Source organism: Doryrhamphus excisus, chromosome 5, assembly GCF_030265055.1.
Source record: "Doryrhamphus excisus isolate RoL2022-K1 chromosome 5, RoL_Dexc_1.0, whole genome shotgun sequence".
Lineage (NCBI taxonomy): Eukaryota > Metazoa > Chordata > Actinopteri > Syngnathiformes > Syngnathidae > Doryrhamphus > Doryrhamphus excisus.
The window spans coordinates 5824074-5844391 of record NC_080470.1 but is presented as its reverse complement, the minus strand read 5'-3'; the positions used below and the strand labels follow the sequence as shown (position 1 = coordinate 5844391).

The 20318-nt window shown below is 40.5% G+C and overlaps 2 protein-coding genes across 3 annotated transcripts in view; one reads left to right on the top strand and one right to left on the bottom strand.

Annotated features, from left to right (window-relative positions):
• Positions 1-5518: 5518 nt before the first annotated feature.
• On the bottom strand, positions 5519-7957 carry ccn1 (cellular communication network factor 1). Its single transcript, XM_058072890.1, has 5 exons — positions 7690-7957; positions 7360-7579; positions 6880-7224; positions 6588-6790; positions 5519-6482 (listed from the first exon to the last, which is right to left on the bottom strand). Exons 1-5 carry the CDS (start codon positions 7735-7737, stop codon positions 6180-6182), a joined length of 1119 nt encoding a protein of 372 aa, XP_057928873.1. The 5' UTR covers positions 7738-7957; the 3' UTR covers positions 5519-6179.
• A 774-nt stretch (positions 7958-8731) lies between these two features.
• ddah1 (dimethylarginine dimethylaminohydrolase 1) overlaps positions 8732-20318 on the top strand; it is a 52746-nt gene continuing 41159 nt past the window's right edge. Inside the window, exon 1 of one of the 2 annotated variants that reach the window (XM_058072892.1) lies at positions 8732-9022. In XM_058072892.1, the coding sequence (XP_057928875.1) occupies positions 8993-9022 (30 nt within the window). In that variant the 5' untranslated portion in view covers positions 8732-8992. Of the gene's footprint in view, positions 9023-12860; positions 13770-20318 lie in introns of those variants that run through there. The other variant, XM_058072891.1, reaches the window with a different exon arrangement.

The window sequence follows — 20318 nt, the reverse complement described above, 5'->3', positions numbered from 1 at the left end:
CCGGAATCTGTCTATAGTGTCCCAATTCTAAAAGAACCACTATACATTACTGTGTATGAAAAATATGATTTTTTTTTAGCAATTTTAATTGAAAATTGAATCCTGCAAAAAAAATGGGGCGTATGAAAAACAGAGGTTCCACTGTCTTATGTAATTTCAAAGTAAGGAAAACCAACCTCACGTCAATGAATCACCTTAAGTTTGAACAGTTTCTCTTTTTGGTCAAGCCAGGCCACTGGTCTCAATTTTCCATCAGCTAATAAAAGTTAATGTTTTTGACACCTCCCGGGTGTCCCCTGGTTTACATTTACACTCACACATGTGGCCTCTCTACATACTGTATTCTTACCTAATGTTAGTTTATTACAACAGCAGTGCCAGTAATAACGGACAGTCCAGCCCATTGGTGGGGCCTGTGTTTATAGATGTGTTTTCATAGCCAATGCTAACCTCTTTTGGATGTTAACCCCCATTGACTGACTTTCTTTGATGTCTAAGCCTGTGATGACGTATTTTCCACCCGTTTCCAGTCAGGGGCAATGATCTCACACCTGAGTGCATCCCTTCTCTCAGGACAACTAATGGACCAGAGACTTCTGACGTCTTCATTCTACATGAATGTTGCCATACACATTTTAGTTGTGGACTCATGTTTGTACTCATCCCAGACTGATCAACCCAGCTTTAGACAGATGTTTATTTCAGATTTTCTGGAACTAGTGTTGTACAATCTGTACAATCTGGGAAAATGTGTGATGAGGTTCCCCTTGACCTCCTAAGTTCCAGTAGATTTGTATGGACACAACATTTAAGTCCATGCTAAATTTTGCAGTGTTGCATGCAAATGGTGCCTTTTCAGCTGTGTACCACATGTCCTGCATAGAGAATGTCTAGACACATCGTAGACTGGATTAAAAAGTGTAAACTTTTGTTTCATTTTATGGTAGTATTTTAGCAGTTCTCTTATAAAGTGACTCATTGTTACCACACAAAAACTGTTATTTTTGTTTTGCTGTTAGGTCATTTAGGGGTTGTTTTAGGAGAGGACTGTAAGAAGTAAAATTTTTACCTTTCCTCGTATTTTTCACAATTTTAACCGTGCAATTAGTGCTGATTTAGTGGGCAGCAGTCCTGTTACACAGTGTCCACCAGTGGACCACACCATGGATCTAACCTTAACCTATGCTTCAACTGTTTCTTCTTCCCATAGTCCAAAAATGTGTGTTTAGGTTAATTTAACCAAATGGGTGTCTGTCAGTCATGCCAAAAAACTGACTTAAAGTGACTTAAATTTTCTGCGTCAATAGTCTTTTTTTGTGATCCCAACACATACTGTTTTTTCAGTATACAGTGGATCCTTGCGTATTTGCAATTCAACATATATATATATATTAATTGATCAGCTTATATTATCATTCATTGGTGCTGAATACTTACACATTTTATCATTAGAAAATGCAATTAATACAGTAAAGAAGAGAGACTGGGAAGGTTTTGGATCTGAGTATCAGTCATTCTTATTGCAAATGTTGATCCAAAATCAGATAATGTCAAGCGAGACATTTTTATGGGAATCTCAATTATGCGAGATTTCACCGTGTGGCAGAAGATTTAAAGAAACACCAAATTTATGTCACTCAAATATTTGCCTGTATATTGAATGTATATTGTTGTTATTGTGACTTACTAGTGATCAGTGTAATACTCTCCATCTCCCCATCACTCTTAACAGGGTAGGCAATAGAAAACCAGTTGTACCTGTAAGTGTTAAAGACTGCACAGACCAAAATCCTTGACTGGAAACTGGATTGTTCCCACAAGAAGGTCAGTCAAGGCAGTTTCAATTGTGTGATTATGGGTGGTTCAATTGGTGGGGATTTGCAATTAAGACAACTGGCATCAACTTCATACAGGACTGTGGCACTTTCCTTTTGTGTGAACCCGACTGGGAAACCAGATTTGAGTCATTGTTGCCTCTCATTTATTTCCATGGCACATCAGTTGTGCAAATGTGCTAGGATGACTACTACAAGGGAGAATGATGGCAGTCTTACAACAATGTGTTCCTTCACAATCAGAGAAACAGGGTTACAATTATGTGGGAGAAGGAATATCAAATATAGGAAAATCTAAATCATTCTTGTCACTTGATACAATATTTTATGGAAGTTTAATCAAGTAAAGTTTAATCACATTTTCTGTAAATAGTGCTGCAAATGCCACATTGGGTCAACTGTTGATGATGTGCGTCCATTTTGGACAAGAACTATTTTCAATTAACTCTTTTTCACTGTCGGTCAATGTGATTAAGCCCACAGAGTCTGTTGTCTCTCCCATCAATACTCATCTTGTCCTTGAGTCAATAATCACTTTAGTAGTTGTGTTCCTCGGAACCGAAGATTGACAGTGTGTGGCAGTTGCAGTGCATTTGGTACCTGGGCTTTAAGTGGGGATTTCATCACTGTTGGCCACTATTGATAATAAAACTATTGATAACATGATAATACAACATTTTTGTATACTGTAATACCATTTATGCTGCATGGGGGACAAGTGGTTAGCATGCAGGCCATGCAGCTAGGAGACCAGAGTTCGATTCCACCCTTGGACATCTCTGTGTGGCGTTTGCATGTTCTCCCCCGTGCATGTGTGGGTTTTCTCCGGGTGCTCCGGTTTCCTCCCATATTCCAGAACCATGCTAGGCTAATTGCGGACTCCAAATTATCCATATAGTAGGTATGTATGTGAGTGTGAATGGTTGTTTGTCTATATGTGTCCTGTGATTGGCTGGCGACCAGTCCAGGGTGTACTCCGCCTCTTGCCCCAAAGACAGCTGGGATAGGCTCCAGCACCCACGTGACCTTTGTGAGGATAAGCAGTAGAAAATGAATGAATGAATGAATGAATACCATTTATGCTGACTGCTGCACTCAGCCAAGTGCCAGGGTTGTTACCAACTGCACCATCCAGCCACTTAGAAAACTCTTAACACGATAGTGCACATAAGAAAAATGTTCAGGTCACAGGGTGAGCTCGCTGAGATTTTTATAAAACTTCCACTATTGTGATATAGAAATAAGCAGTAGCAGAGCTGTATATTTTTTAGAATGCAGATTTTATGTCTGTCAAGGCACAGAACATCTAGAATGTATGTTTCCTTTTCAAACAGCAGATGGTGCTTTTTGAACATGTCTAGCGCCACACTCCCCCTCCAGTACAATGACTCGAGTCCTGACTGTATAGACTTAGGTTCGTGACTTCAGTATATTCCAGCAAATTGTAATGGCTGTCTTTGATCTTCTATAGCTTCATGGTTGCTCTGTATTACATAGTGCCTGATGATGTTTTAATGTTAATGTATTTCTCATATAAACATATTCTGTGCTCAGGGAATGAGGTAGTCACTGAGTGATTTCATTGCCGGGGCCCCTGTGTGAGAAAAGGTTGCTTTTTCTGTGCATCTGAGAGCAATTACATTTAAAAGTTGTTGTTGCATACTTGACAGTACCCCCACCTCATTCCCACTTGGTGTGGATCAATGAATCTGATTTTGAGCTGTCCGGAAAAGACAATGTTGAAAGATTTGTGCCTTCATTGCTTCACTTTTATCATAAAGGAATGCCACGGATGGTCGAAAAGGTCTGCTCACATAACGTTGAAAAGCCATTACATAACCAAGTTAGCTGTATTGTGTTAACAAGACAAATGACAGTCTGATTGCATGGCACTTTCCAAAGTATGGGGGACTCAGATGGAAATGTGCTTTAGGAAGCAAAAGAGCAAAAACAGGACTCTGGGAGTGTTTTGACTGTAAATCAGGCAGCAGGGGAAGTCGCACATCTTTGTGATTAGGTGAACTTTGAGAAAGTCTTTCATGTGAGCAATCTGTAAAACCCAAGTGGACGCATCCTGTGTATGCTGCACCAAATCATGCAAGAATGCCTTCTGTATTGAAGAAGTTGCTTATAGTGGCTTGCAATGAGATGAGATGTGTCTTGTGGAAGCCAAGTGAGTACAAGGGAGTGTTTGTATATTTTTGGAAAAATCATCCATGCTAAAGTGAACATGTTGCTCTGAAATACTTTCCAACATCTGCCGCCCATCAGCATGTCTGCTTTCCGAGCCACTGCTGCATTCCTGAGCCACTCCCAATACCTGGATAAAAAAAAAAACCTTCCCTGTCGTTACCCCTGAGCTCTCACTACCTCGGTTCAAATCACATTGCAGGTATTTAGCACCAGGTGCAAGCCTCCACCGTCAAGCCTTTTTTTTTTTCTTCCTTTGGAGTCATAAAAGTAAGAGACATTGGCACGAGAGCAGCGGGAGTTCAGGTAAACAATGAGAGAGGAAGGGAGTCATGTGGTGTTTATGTGACAGAAGCAACACACTGGTCCAGTAGCACCAAAACAACATTCTGTAACCACAAGAACAACAATGTTACCCTTTTTCTACCCTGTCAAAATGGTTTTTTTTAATCCCTGTTAAAGGAGATTGCAGCCATACTTTGAAAGGATGTTTACAACTTAGCAGCCCCCTGCCATTTAGGAGCCAGCAGCTAATTCGCCTTATAAGGCAACTCCTAATGAATCAGGTTAATTTGATGATACTTTTAATAGAAGAATTGACAATGCATTGTGTTTGTTTACAACCCTATAACGTAGAGTAATAATTTAAAATATGAACCAAACAGTAGGATGTTTACAAAGTATAAGGAAGAATAATGCTGAAACACTGTCTTGATACCTGAACATTGGTGTTTGCATATATCATTTATCACATATTTATTTGTTATACAGGTTTATGCCAAGTATTTTCACCATACAATGTTGAAATAAATTATACTCATATATTTACTACTATCATTAATCAATAATTGTTATGCAATACACATGATATACTTATTTACTATGGAACATTGCTTCTGTAGCTCCTGTAAAAAGCCTATTGACATTAACATTCTTATCCTTCTTTATTAATAAGTCAATTTTATTACTAAAATTTTTTTAACTGGTACATATTGAACAAATGATTATTAGTTACTGTGATAAGGGTAGGTGTGATATGTGATATGGAGAAGTAGTGGTGTCCAAAGTGCAGTTTGGATTGGTTTTAGCACTGTTAATGCACAAAATGTATCAACATTGACCCCCCCCTGCATTCTTCATTTTTTTTGTGTGCCGTCCTCGCTGGAAAAAGTTTAGACACCCATCTGGAGGTGTCTCATCCCAGCCCATTCAGAGCAGCATTTAAGACTACTGGCATACTCTCCTAGTCGTAACCTAATCTTTGTTTTCCCTTGCTCACAATCAGTCAAGTGTATGGCTTAGCCAGATCAAATACAAAGATATCATTCCAATGTGACCTCATGTCAGCAGAGAGCCTTCAGGTTTGCGTTACATAAGAAGCGATGGACTCTGCTCTTTTGTTTGCAGAAGGAAATAATGACTTTGTGCTTGTGGGTGTTGTAGTTTAAAAACATCAAAGCCAGGCATTGTTATATTTCATAAATAAACATACTTTATTTTGTAGCATATAAAATTAAATCATTTTACAATTTATTCCAGTATGACTCTTAATATCCAAATAAAGTAGCTACATTTTCTTAGATAAATAATATTATTAACAACACTAAAAAAAAAACAAAAAAACATTCATTCATCCTTTGACATGTTTCGCTTTGTCTTTTTCATGAAGGGAGTTCACTAGCTGCCACAAAACATGAACGATAATGCCCATGTCAGGAAGTCATGAAACCACACACTTGTTAAACAAGTTGAGTTTGTGGGTTGGTACACTCAATGATTTTGCGTGTGTGCATATGTACTGTACATATGCACACACAAGTCTACAGTCTGGGTCATGTCTGATGTTAAGGATCAAAATATACACAGTGAATTGATATCAGCCACTAACATGAATGTACAAATATTAATTACATTGTGCTCCATAACGAAGCCAGCTTAGATGCTCCCTTAATATGAAGCAATTCTTAGTTAAGAGTGCTGATGTAGTCACAGCAAACAGTGCACTTCATAAAGTCCTCCTGATGTAAGCCCACAATTCCTTGGGAATCTAGTTACAACAAGACGCTGGTAGTTGTTTTGGTGGCCTATATACACCCCAGCATTCTTCCGGGCTGCCACTTCTCTTGCTTTGGGGTTCAGGAAAGTCTTCACCAATCAGTCTCTGAACTTGTGGATGTCGTTGGAGAGGCGGTAGAAGGGATAGGAGGCTTCGTTCGCATGGGGGCAGTTGTAGGTGCACTTGCAGGACTCGATCATCATGATGTTCTTGTTGAAGGTCTCGCCATCCTCGCAGCGGAACTTGACACGGATGGTTCTGGTGTCGTGGGGGCTGCAGCAGCGACCATCCACGCAGGTGCCGCAGTACTTGGGTCTGTACTTCTTCATGCTGGAGCAGCCAGCGTAGGTGAACTTGACTGGCTGGCTGGACTTTTTGGTTCTGCTGCATTTCTTTCCTTTCTGCAAATGCAAACACAGTGGTGGATTAGTGAGGAATTTACATCCTTAAGTGACATCTTCTCCAGTATGTTTGGATCGCATTGATCAGAAAGGACTCAAGCTTACCTTAAGATTGGAGTAAAGTGACTGAGTACATGGTCGCACTTCACAGATTCTTGTCTCCTTGACCAGCTTGCACTCGCTGTTGTTGTTGGTGACTCTGGTGGAGATGCCTGTTCCACAGCTCTTGGAGCACTGAGACCAGGGTGTGGTTTGGATGATGCACTTCTGGCTGTCAAACATGTGGATCTCAGCTTGTGGCCTGAAGGCTGTCATAAACAAAGAATCCAATCAGCACCCTTGACTCTCACAGAATATTCATGTGAATTGAAAGTAAAAAAATATATATTTTTCTCACCAGCCAACGATTTCAGTCCTCCCTTGACTATTGCAATCAGCTCGTTCCTGTTGGTCAGGTCTCTTTCGAGCTCATCTGTCATTTTGTCTTTGCCAAAGATCTTCTCCAGGATGTCTGTCTCCTTGCCGTCGTCACACACCCACTCTTCACAGCACTGGCCTGCTACCTTGACCAGTCTTGGGTTGGCGCAGCCCAGGTTGGGCAAGGAGAGTTCCTGAGGGCAAAGTGGGACACATCCCACTGCCCCGTCGATGCATGTGCACTGGTGTTTGCAGTTAGGCTGGAAGCTCTCTCCATTCTGGTAGATCCTGCTGTTGTACTCGCAGGGTCTGCCCTCTGACTTGGCTACAAGAGGGAGAGAAAAAAAAGAGAGGAATGTTATTATTCCCTGCTCTTCTGTCTGAAGACATTGCTGCCAGATAATTACTCTACTTTATCTACATTCTGCACTCAAATTTATGAGAAGTGCTTTCTACATACCTCGGCAGATGCCACGAGTCGTAGCAGCAGCAAAGCTGGCCCCAAAGTTACACTCCAGCCCTTTGGTGTGGTCGCAGGGCTCCGTCAGGCTGCAGTCCTCGTTAAGCTGCCTGGCGCAAACTTTGCAACAGCCACAGCCATCCAGGACCACGCTGACGCCCGGTGCGCACTTAGGCATCTCCAGGGGGCATTCACACATGGACGGGCAGGAGGAGAAAACCTGTACAAAGAAGAATAAAAACCATATATGAAAAACTGAAGAATATAACCATCTTTGGAAATGACATGGCATGAATAAATGCTTCTTTGAGGTTAATAGAAACAACTTACCAAGTTAATGCTCCCCAGAAAGGTAATGACAGCAAAAATCATCATCATCTTGGATACGTTTGTTGCCAACAGGAATCCTGGTCCCAGAATTTTTTTTTAAAAAAGTTGTGAAATTCTGTCTTGTTAGACGTGAAGTATTCCCTCTCTCTGTGTTTGCTTCTGGAGGTCCAAGCTGGGCTTAGTGAAGCTCTCGGTAAAGTCTGCTGAGCCCCGGCACCCTCCTCTCTTTTATACTCTACTGGGAAGCTGACGTCGTCCTCGGGCTGCCTGCTGAACTGTTCCCAAACTATGCCAGGAATGTTTCTCGACGCTTTTTCCATCCAAGACCTAAGCTCCACCCTGTCTAAAGCGTGTGCTTTTTTTCTCTCTCTCTCTCCCTCTCCAATGGATTTTTTCCCCCAATGGAGCCCGTAAGAACACACTTTTCCGTCTCACATTTTTCCTTCTTGTTTATCATAAACCCTTTCAAATTCTCCATATAAAAAAAGTTTGCTTTTCCTCTCAAATGTGTGAATCATCACTCAGTATTTCTGATTTAACTGTCCTATCATATCATCAAACAAAATAATTTCTAATACAATCACTGCATAAGGTTTATTGACAATTTAAGCACAGGAAGTGAACAAAACAATTACATCATGTTGTCTTATAATAAATAAGATCCCTTTCAGGCAAATGTAATCACGTGACACATTAAGCTTGTAGGAAACAAGTAAATTAAAGTGGCATTATTTCATATATGGGCAGACATGAGATCATCACAACAACAGTTGCATTCATAATGCGTCACCATGGAAACACTTCCAATAGCGGTATCCTTTTTAGCATGAGAATCAGAAGGTGTGGGCTGCAATACGTTTAACGGAGTCTATTTCTGGCTCTCCGGTGCATTTATTCAGAGGAGCTAAGCGCTTCCAGATGCGCACACCAGAACTCAGACGTAACAATATGACCATATTTGGTATGGCAGTAGCCGACATTATTAACATATCCCCCTCCGCCACCACCCCCCACCCCCCCCTTTGGCAAGCAGACCACAAAGCATTCCTGACATCTTAAAGGCTTGTTAAATATGTTCTTCATGCAGGGAAATTCCTTTGCATTCATTGCTCGGGGCAATTTGAACTTTTCACGCCATCTGTCTGTCACGTTTCCGAGCAGGAGAAAAAGTAGGTCCCGTTATTATTAAAGTGCTCCAATTCCCCACAAGAGATATTAGTGGAGTTTGTGAAGGAGAGGGTAATGCTTTGCTATCAAGAGTTTTAGAGCATTTATTTCAGGATCTACACGTCTTCTCTGTGACATGAATGTTGAGACGACTGAAGAGGCTCCGGTGAGTTGTTTTCTTCTTTTGTTTGTCACATTTCCGCGCTTCGTAGGAAGGAAAACAATTCATATGAGGTGTACGTTGATTGTGTTATAGCACAATGCGTGAAAGGTGGACACGTTTTCCTTTTGTAATGGTTTATCATCACTGGGCTACATTTGTATTTTGCTGTTATTTTGACAAGAACAGACTCACAAATTCTGTGCCTATTCAGACTGGGGGTGTGTCTCTGTGAGTGGTCGGCGTGAGTGGATCGATCCAAATATCGACAACTTCGATACCAAGGGTAGTATCAGTAATGATGTTTAAAAAAATACACTACAGTAAAACACGTGAAATATAATTTTAGGACTATAATAATTAAAAAGTAAATATTTAGAAAAATATAATCTGGGTAAACATGTACGCTATTGTATTGTATGCTATTATTTTGACCTATTGATTTTATTTGCACATATAATTGTGTACGCATAATAATTGTATTAATTTGTCCTATTGTCCTATATGGTTGTATTTGTATATTGTTCAGTTATTCACAAATAAATTAGTTAAAAAATATATGGATTATAATCCTAATGGGGCTGCACTGCGGACAAGTGGTTAGCACTCAGGCCTCACAGCTAGGAGACCCAAGTTCAATTCTATTGAACTATTGATAACATTTTTGTATACTGTAATACCATTTACGCTGCATGGCAGACAAGTGGTTAGTATGCAGGCCACGCAGCTAGGAGACCAGAGTTCGATTCCACCCTCTGGCATCTTTGTGTGGAGTTTGCATGTTCTCCCCGTGCATGCGTGGGTTTTCTCCGGGTACTCCGGTTTCCTCCCACATTCCAAAAACATGCTAGGTTAATTGGCGACTCCAAATTGTCCATAGGTATGAATGTGAGTGTGAATGGTTGTTTGTCTATATGTGCCCTGTGATTGGCTGCCAACTCGTCCATATAAATAATATATATACATATATATCAGAGTATACATATAGTATACACATGTATCAGAGTTTTAAGGTCTGTGCAAAGATGAAAACACTGCAGAGCTCTGGGTCACTTCTCAGGAAGTCCCCAGCCTTCCTAATAATGTGTTGACAAATGGAACAGGACAGAATGATATGTTTAAACAACAGATTACACTGTGGTATGTTCTGAATAGATGTCATAGCTGGCTGGTATGCAGTGAGTATGAGCAACACATCTTTGTCGGCTCCTGAGGCAGCAGGAAGTTGTGCTCTGACCAAGTAAGGACACACGAGGAGGGACAGAGGAGACAGAATCACTGAGTCAGCTCTGAAGGGATGTGTTAGATAGCGGAGTACTGACTTGTTAAAACAGTTATCAGCGTCAGTATTGTGTAATGATGGAATATCTGATTTCTAAACAAAAGGACTAATGTTAAGAATTCCAGTAATCAAATTTTCTGCAATACACAGGAATTGGCAGTGATTATTTCCTGTGTTTCATCTGTGTGTGCCACATCTGATTTTCAGAACTGTTGAGACTCGAAGAGCTATTCCAGTTTTCCACCCAGTCTCATGCTTTTGTGCGTTATGGAAATTGGACTGCAACAAGTGCAGTGGCACTGCCATTCAAGATTGTTTACTTTATCAGTCAGGATTATTTTTCCGACCAATTATTTTTATTTTAGTGAGTAGGTCACACCTTTGCAGCTGGAACAGCTTTCTGCAGATTTTGCAGTGTCTGTGGGTCAGTTCACTAATGTCAGTATTAGGGGTGCTCTGATCGATTGGCTAATTTCTGTGTAAAAGTACATGCAGATCACCTGTCGATACAGGCTATGTTACAGCCTGTAGAGATCCCTCTGTGCACTATAGAAACCCAACATGTTTGCCTATGAAACTTCTGAGCGTGATGTTAAGTTTGCATCCTGCAAAATATGCCACAAAAAAAAAATTGACTGCTATTTCACAAGCCCAAAATCTCTGATTTAGTACTTGAAATAGGAAAAAAAACGCAATTGTAAAATCAGGTCAGTCTGCTAAAACAAACAAACGAAAAAAAAAATGTTGGCGTCTTTTGTCACAAATGGAATTTTACAAAGAGATGACACGACATCAAACTGTAAATCTCAGTGGAGTCGAGTTATTCAGCGATTAAGTCTTAACTCTTTATGGAATTTCCTCCTGTATGCTAGTTTTTTTCATAATCTTTTTAATCCTTATATTTCACTTCCTCTGCTTTTTCCAGACATCCCTTTGTTATCAGCCTTAAGGTGACTTTCATGTATGTAACTGCTTCCTTTCCTGTTAAGGAAATGTGTCTGTTGTGAATATTTCATTCAGATTTCTATTGTTTCAAACCATTTTGCATCCAAAGCAACTGGCAATACTGCCGGAAGGCCTCAGGATACATTCTTAATTTGCTTCATTATCACCCGGAAATAGACCTCATCTTTTAGCATTATCTCTTCAATGTAGTCAGTGCAATTGCTTGCAGATCTACATATATGCCCTATGCACCTGTGCAATCAAGCATGTCAGGTTAGATTGAGAGAATCTCATCACAATCGAGCCAGACAAATACGAGGCAGTGTTTCTCGTTTCTGGTTCATCCACAGCTGGTGGATTGGGTGTGCTTTCATTCATTGCTTTCATAGCTGCACAATGTACCAGCCAGGTGTGCTCGAGTATGAGGGTTTTCCTTCATCTAACTAAGCCAAATTCCTCAGCATGGAGAGAAAAGGGAAAAAAAGAAACAGGGGTGGAGGGTAGAGGGGGTCTTTTCTCGGTCCATGTCTTTCCATGATGAGGAATGATGGAAAAAGAGTCCTGGTGTCTGGGTGGTTGCAGGTGTTTGTGTCAGGGGGGCTCTGGTTGGTGAGCCTGGCTGGAGTGGAAAAAAGGAATGTGGGGCTCCTGGAATGTTTCGAACAGACTGAGATAATTGAGGGAATCTGGAACAAGAAAAGACAAACCAAGGTCCCGCAGTGGAAGAATGTGCTTCTGGGATGCCTGAAGAAACATTCCGTCCATTCAGACCGCTTCAATGAGCCCAAAACCTTCCTCAGATGGTACCTTTTAAACCCCATTTCTTTCCTCCTCACACATACAGTACACACTTTTCCTCATGTACACCTCACATAATGCTGGACAGGAAGTACTATTTACCTTCTTGATGTATTTTAAAAGTTTCATTTCTGAAACTACCGATATATACCATACCGATATATAGGCCACACCCACTAAATTTAAAGTGAATTTTTTTTTTACATATTTAGGGTGTACCAGTTTATAAGCAGCAGCATAACATGGGATATTTAGTACACAAATAAATATATACATTTTCACTTTGGATTAAATAAAGGTTTTTTACCTACAGTAAAACGAACTGTGACCTGAGACGCTGAGGTGTCACTCACAACGCCTTTAGCGAGGCGTTGCGTTATTCTGCCCGAAATATAGTGTTTTGTGCTAGCTTAGTTAGTTCCATCTTAATATCGCTGAAAACATCCTGATGCATGGCCAAATCCTAGATCCAATTTTCAGTGTCTACTTTTTTTTAGGATTGATATGCTTAGTCATTTCAATGCTAGCTGTCTTCTTCTACCGCTGCTTCATTGTAACACATAGACCTCATTGTTACCCCCTGCAGAACGGAGGAAGTACTGCATGAGCGACACTTCTTTTGTCAGACTGAATACTGTGTTCTTTGTGTGGGCTCCTTATTGAGAACCCTTGATCTAATGGTTGACTCACCTGACTTCCAGTCAGCAATGATGTCTGAATGTGAGTGAATGTGAAGGGTTTATGTCTCTCTCTCTATATATATATACCCTGTGACAGTACCTGTCCCCTTGCCTACAGACAGCGGTTGAGGAAATGGATGAATGGATGGATGCTGTGCAGTTCTACACTACAAACTGAAATTGCAAGGGTGACTATGACTACATAAAGCCAAAACTGAGCATTATTATTGTTTGGATAAAGCTTTTTGGTAGATTGTGCAGGTGATCCACATTTTTCTTCTGACATTTTTGAGAAGTTAACACATAAGCATGTTTTATTTATAGTGGCCCATATGCGTATGAAGGAATTCTGTACTGTATATATTATTTATGAATTGCTGTAACTATTAGGGAAGCACGGGTGCTGCAATGCTGCTTGAAGACTGTTTGTTGGTTCGGTGTGAAATAGCTGGAAGCCAAGGTTGAGGGTGTAGCTGGCTATCACTTGTTGTGTTTAACGCCTCTCGGGCTGACAGGCTGCTGGGCTCCACGTGATGGTCGCTGCGCGTCACCGCGACTCGCCTGGAGACTGGAGCGCGGCTCACTGACACTCAATGAAACAGCCTACTGTCAATTAAGAATTAACCCAACACAGTGAAAAGGTGCTGTATACCAAATCCAGGCAGCATCGTGATAGCTAATGGTCACTGATTCGTTGTGCTCTGCGGGTTTGATTTCCCCCCCTATATTTACGCGTGCCAAGTGAAGGAAAAACATGTCTGGTTTAATGGCAGCTTTTGGTCGTTACACCCACGCTATCGTCCGGGGAACCCCTAACTCTTTGGCTACAGAGGCGCTCCGGAGCAGCCAGGCGGAGGTGGACGTGGCCAAGGCTCAGCGGGAGCATGATGCGTACGTCCGAGTCCTGAGGACCACGCTCGGGCTCGAGATATTGGAGCTGCCCGCGGATGAGACTCTGCCGGATTGCGTGTTCGTGGAGGATGCCGCGGTGGTGTGCGGGGACACGGCACTCGTCACCAGACCCGGTGCGGAGAGCAGGAGAGGAGAGGTAGGAAATTGACAACATATGCTGCCCACCGTGGATCACTGTCACCTAAAATAGCATTTGATGTTAGCGTGGCGAGGAAGCCTATTCTTTCTCAACTGACACTTTCACCTGGATAAATAACAGTCAGTCAATATTAATGTGAACACTTTTTTGATATACTTCCTGTTTCTCCATCCCAATATTTAATTGCATCCACAAATGACTGAATCAGCATCACCATTTAAACATAACGTTGTGCACCATCATGCACAAAGAAATTGATTAGGCACAGGCAACGCCCATTTTTCAACCACATTTCGTTATTCTTCAATTTTACACTAAATGTGCTGCACGCTTATCAAGTTTGCATACAAAAAATAATTAGCTAAAATATATTAAAGCAACTTGCAACTACTAACAAATTTGTTCCTGTATTTGTTCCTCTATCATGTTTTGGTTTAATACTTCATGCTGACATAAGGTAGAATAAGGTGAGTGTTTTTATGGGTGACACAGAGAGAGAGAGAGAGAGAATGAGGAAAAAACGGTTGGTTGGCTTCTGTGAAAGCTGCTGTCATTACCCATCACAGTCACTTTATTTGGATCGGTGACTCTAATGGGGCCTGGTCCCACTGTTGTATTGATGGGAAAAGCTTTGGCAATGCTGCCCTCAGCACACCACATCTATTCGCATCTTTTTATGCTGAGCATGGTGCAAAGCTACATTTCCTCGGGCATTGACAAGCGATGCACGATACAACACACTGCAATTTTAACATTGATGTCAATTCCAGTATTCTTAAGCTTGATGTGCTTATTGTTACCATGACATAGAGCGGGACAGCTGTGATGAAGAGCAAGGGAATTAATTTATCAATGCTTTAATGACTCATAACTGTTGTGCAGTGTGGTGTATACAGCAAATTTTCACTGGGCTCACATAACGGGACCAACCACAAATGGCCCATAAAACTGTTTTTTTGGTCATTTTGACACCAACAGGAAGCATGCTGGGGAACTTCCTGTTGGGGAAGCGTGCACCTAGGCTTTCCAGCATGCCCTGTGGGTGATAACTCAGTATCAAACTGTATTGTTTTGCATATTTATGAGTGTGTTAGTGTTTATTTTGATACCCACATCATCCATGTGTCCATACAGTTACATTGTGTGTCCCACTTGCTTTACTTTTCCACTTGTATTTTTTATGTGAGAGGGGCATTTGCCCTTTAGAGTGTAAATATCCAGCTGATTCGTTGCATATAACAAACCCAAGCAAGTTGAAGTGTGCACACTTGTGACACATTAACAGCCTGCAAAGTTTAATCGTACTTTGTATCATATTGCATCAGAATCCACACTGGATCTGTAACATCTGTCCACACTGAGGCTGAATTTTCATAGCCGAATCAGATGTTAGATTTTGTCCATAGTCTATTAATATCCATCCCTCCATTTTCTATGCTGCTTAACCTCAATTGGGTCATGGGGGTAGGCTTAGAGCCTATCAGCTGATTTCGGGCGAGGGGTGTGCTGATCGCCAGCCAATAGCAGAGCACACATAGACAGTCATTCACTAGTCGACTAATATTTCAATGTTTTTTTGTTGTTTACTTAGGAGCAGAGCAAATGGCAATCTGACAAATACACAGATGTCATTTGTAACGTTTCCCAGCTCAAAGAAACAGGGTAGAACACTAAGATAAGAAAATAAACATTGTAGGTATGCAACAACAGTACCTTAATTTGTTTAATGACACTGAAAGCAAGATGAACAAAACCGTTAAGACTGTTGCTGTCAGCACACATTAGAAACAGGAACATCAACACGCCACATCTCTCAGTTATCAGTCAATTATCAATTGTCAATTATCAATTATCAGTCAATTATCTTACATAAAAATTTACTGCCGAGATATAAAATGAAATTGTCATAACAGCCTTAAACTTTTCAAATGATATTCAATGATGCATAAATGCTTAAATATATTTTGCGGCGTACCCCAGGGGTCAATACTGGGACCAAAAGTGTTCTATTTATATATACATGACATCTCTAAAGCCATGAAAGACCTGAAGCTAGTATTATTTCCAGATGAAACATATGCCTTCTGTTGTGGGGAAAAGACAGAAGAGCTAATAAAAAAAATAGTCACAGATGAAATGACTATATGAAAAAGATGGTGCTGTTTGCTAATGCTGACCTAAAATGCTGTAGAAACGGTGATGTTGGAATGGTTTGAAGTAAACATTTTCAGTTTCATTTATAATAGTTGTCAGAAAATATTTAATTATGGAAAGACTTGAACAAGAAGTAATATTGGAATTTTATAAAATATTTGAATATTCACTTTTTGTATTCCCACTCTCTGAAATTCCTTTTTGTTCATACAATGTTTTGTTTTCTATGACTTACAAGATTATTCCGGAGTGTTATTGTGCCTGCTTTTTGGAGATGTTGTTTTCACCCCAGCAAAGAGCCAAATTTATCAGTTCAGAACACTACACACTGTTTTGATAAGACGATCAAATGACTGCTCAGGATGGTAATCAAACATGGTTGCAAATAACTGTATATAACTGTAAATAACACTATAGTGGCAATTTAGATGCAGATTATCTGAAAATGTCAAATATCAGCCAATCAATCATTGAAATGAACCTGGTGACGTCATTGTTTTCAAAAAGCTGTGGTTCGGTGTTAATGTTGTTAAATGCACAGAAGATCCGAGGAGCTAATTGTGACTGGTTTGAGTACAACATAGGTGGAACATATGGAATGAACCATAACTCTCAAAAGTTTCATAAAACAATTCCAACAAATGTTTTTCAGCATTCGGTCAGGTATGTTACTTCCATCTCTACATTTAATACTTACCACGTATTTAAAGGCATATTGCTTCAGGCATTTACTGTGGGCAGGCTTGCTGTGACTGGAAAATAACGGTCATTAAAAAGTGGTCAAATCTGCCATAACGTGTAAAAGCTTAGGTGTGAATTTAGGTCTGCAGACAGGATGGAAAATTCTGCCCTACAGACACAATATTTAGGTCATGTTTTCATAGACCTAATATTTAGGTTCAGTCCTACAAGTTCCTGTCTCCCTGAAGGCCTCTTTCCGGTCACGCCTCACACAGCCGCCCCCCCCCCCCCCCCCAACTCACACTTTACTCCATAGACAACTTGTTTTGACTAGACAGCTTGCAGATGCAAATTCCTCAGCATCTTCGCCTTTCTTATAGGACTTCCTTTATGGAACTTTCCTGGATTCCTTCAGGGAGACTTGACATCCATCTGTGAATGGAACAGGAGGTTGAGATACCTGGAATCCACCCAGGAGTTTGTGGCATGGGGTCAACCTGACTTCCCCAACTGTCTGTCACATTCCTATTGCCTTTAAGCTTCCCCTAGGGATCGGTCTGAATTTGTGTCTGGTGTGTTTGTCCATTCATAACATTGTCATACTGATACTTTTGATTCATTTTCATGCATTATGTTAAATCCTACAGAAATTAACATTCAGAATCTTAATTCCTACAGTTGAATGTCCTGCTAAAAAGAGACATGTACCTTAGCTTGACTGACTTATATAGGTTAGCATACATCAGGAAAATGTATTATATTACCAGTAATATGACAATAATGATCATACATTATTGTGTCTTGCTGGAATGAAAATGTGTTCCTATTGAAAACACATTTTTTACTATGTGAAATCGTATCTCCAGTAATCTTCTTTTGGATTGAAGCCATAGCAAGTTAGACAATACAAGTCAATGCATTCTACCAAACAGCTGTACGGAAATCCAAGGACATTTCTTATAATATGCAGGCGCTGTCAGAGAATGTAATTTATTATAGCAAGCAAACAAAACTCAGTCATACAGTCATCCCTCGTTTTTTGCAGTTAATTTCTTCCAGACCCGACCACCATAAATGAATTTCTGCGATATGTGATTCAATGTTAATACAAGATTTTGGTAGTTAGAGCACAGAAAACCTGTTTATGACTTTCTAAATACATTTTTCTAAAACAAGCTAGTGAGTTTACCAGTTAGCCTCTAATTTGTTTATTCTAACCTTCATTCATTCATTCATTTTCTACCGCTTATCCTCATAAGGGTTGCGGGTTTGTGCTGCAGCCTATCCCAACTGTCTTCGGGCGAGAGGCGGGGTTCACCCTGGACTGGTCGCCAGCCAATCACAGGGCACATATAGACAAACAACCATTCACACTCACATTCATACCTATGGACAATTTGGAGTCGCCAATTAACCTAGCATGTTTTTGGAATGTGGGAGGAAACCGGAGTACCCGGAGAATATCCACGCATGCAAACTCCACACAGAGATGGCCGAGGTTGGAATTGAACTCGGGTCTCCTTATTCTCCTTGAAAAGCCAAAAACTTACCACATCCACATGGAAGTTTTTTTTCCACTCTACAATGTTACGTTGCATATGTTGTGTTTTCGTGCTGGTATTCTGGTCTGGAGACGCTAATGTGACAGCTCAGTTTAGTACCATGTGTTAAAGAGACAGTAAGGTAACATCAGTAACTTTTGACTTGTAAAAACTCGAAAATCCTATGACTTGGAACTTGACTCAAAGTGTCTTTTCTTGACTTGACTTGAGGTTTAAATTGCGCGTTTTAATATGAGACTTGGGATTAAAGAATTGAAAGCTACTTGAGACTTGCTGGAAACTATACTGCAAAGTCAGCTTTGTCTGGGGGCTAACATCACAGGAACACACAGTCATCACAGTTAATGGTGAGTACATAATTGGTTGTTAAGTTTTAGTGTACAGCAGTTAACTCATTTATACACTCACGTGCCAGTTAGTAAGTATAATACTTGAAGCCAGCTACCTCCCTCTCCTCTATTCTGGTTTTACTCTGCCTACAACACATGTCCTCAGATGATGAGTAATGTTAGTTATATTTAGTTTTATTTAGTGTGTTATTTAGTGTTTAAGTTATTTTTACACTTGACAGTTAAAATGTTAAATACTACTGAAACAATTTCCTTTACAGTACATGGGAACCTCTGTTAGCGTTTGATATGATGCTCGTCTTCTCGTGTTCAATACAACTGCCAGATGCGTTCATAATATATTTTTGTGATAAACCGTCCTTGTTAGCAGACTGTTAGCATGTTCTGAACTTGAAACCAGAACCGGAAGTCATTGTCCTCGAGTTCTGTTGCCCATCTTTCCATACCTGTGGTTTTAATGATGCTGTATAAGGTTTATTGTTTGTAATGTAATGTAGTTGAACACATACATTGTATATGATAAACTGTATATCTATGATATTCCACCGTCTTGAGTAAGGACTGAAAAATAAGCAGACCAGACAGAATCCCTTATACATAAACACAATTTCTCCGTCATAATCCCACATGCTTATGCACACACACACCATCCTTCCATCACTCGGATGATGCACAGTGCAGCAGGCTGCGAGACAGCTGCACCAGACACGCAAACAGGAACTCTTCTCGGCCTCGTAAGATGACCTGGTCACACTGAGCCGTCAGTGGGGGTGTGTGAATGTCTGGTTTGGTATGTGAGACCAAGCAGTAGAACTCAGGAAGTAGACCAGGCATCGGGGTGTTTGGGGAAAACGAAGATATCCAGGTCAGAGAGGACAAAGAAAAAGTGTTAACTGTAGACATGTACACAATTCCTCAGTCTTGTGAAGTGTAATGTATGCTTTTAGTAATAGTCTCAGAATGTCATTCGTTTATCAGTAACTAATATGATGTGATTACATCCTCAATATTAGTTACAATAATAAAATAATGTTTTATGTTTCAAACTGTTACCATACTCAAGTTAACTGTTTTGTCAGGAAAATATTAACATTTTTAACTGTTATACTATTAAGTGGAAGAATATGTGAACTGCTGGTAATATTCATTAATATTCTACCACTTATCCTCACAAGGGACGCGGATGTGCTGGAGCCTATCCCAGCTGTCTTCGGGCGAGAGGCGGGGTACACCCTGGACTGGTCGCCAGCCAATCACAGGGCACATATAGACAAACAACCATTCACACTCACATTCATACCTATGGACAATTTGGAGTCGCCAATTAACCTAGCATGTTTTTGGAATGTGGGAGGAAACCGGAGTACCCGGAGAAAATCCACGCATGCATGGGGAGAACATTGTCGAGGGTGGAATTTAAGTCAGGTTTCCAAGGCCTGCGTGCTAACCACTCGGACTCCGTGCAGCCTGCTGGTAGTATTAACAAGTAAAAATTATTGTACATTATTAAAGCATACAACAGCATAACCCAGGCTTTATTTGAGTGTCAAAAATAGACATTTTTATGGGTGTCAGTTACTTATGGCTATTTGCTCTTTATGGGTGGTCTCAGACAGTAACCTCTACTGAAAATACAAATAATGATGCCATGCTCGTATTTTCTGCACCATAATGCGCACTGAAAAGCAAACAGGTGAAACATGTTCATCCTTGACAGTCTAGGTCGACAAGTGGGAACCTGAAAAGAAATATTTTCCCATTCGGTGGTTCAGTTTGACACACTTTCAGAAGTACCCGCA

Coding starts and splice junctions, on each gene's coding strand:
- ccn1 (XM_058072890.1), bottom strand. CDS start 7,737: ATGATGATGATTTTTGCTGTCATTACCTTTCTGGGGAGCATTAACTTG. Junction 7,580..7,689: donor TTCTGGGGAGCATTAACTTG/GTAAGTTGTTTC, acceptor TTCTTTGTACAG/GTTTTCTCCTCCTGCCCGTC. Junction 6,483..6,587: donor CACTTTACTCCAATCTTAAG/GTAAGCTTGAGT, acceptor TTGCATTTGCAG/AAAGGAAAGAAATGCAGCAG.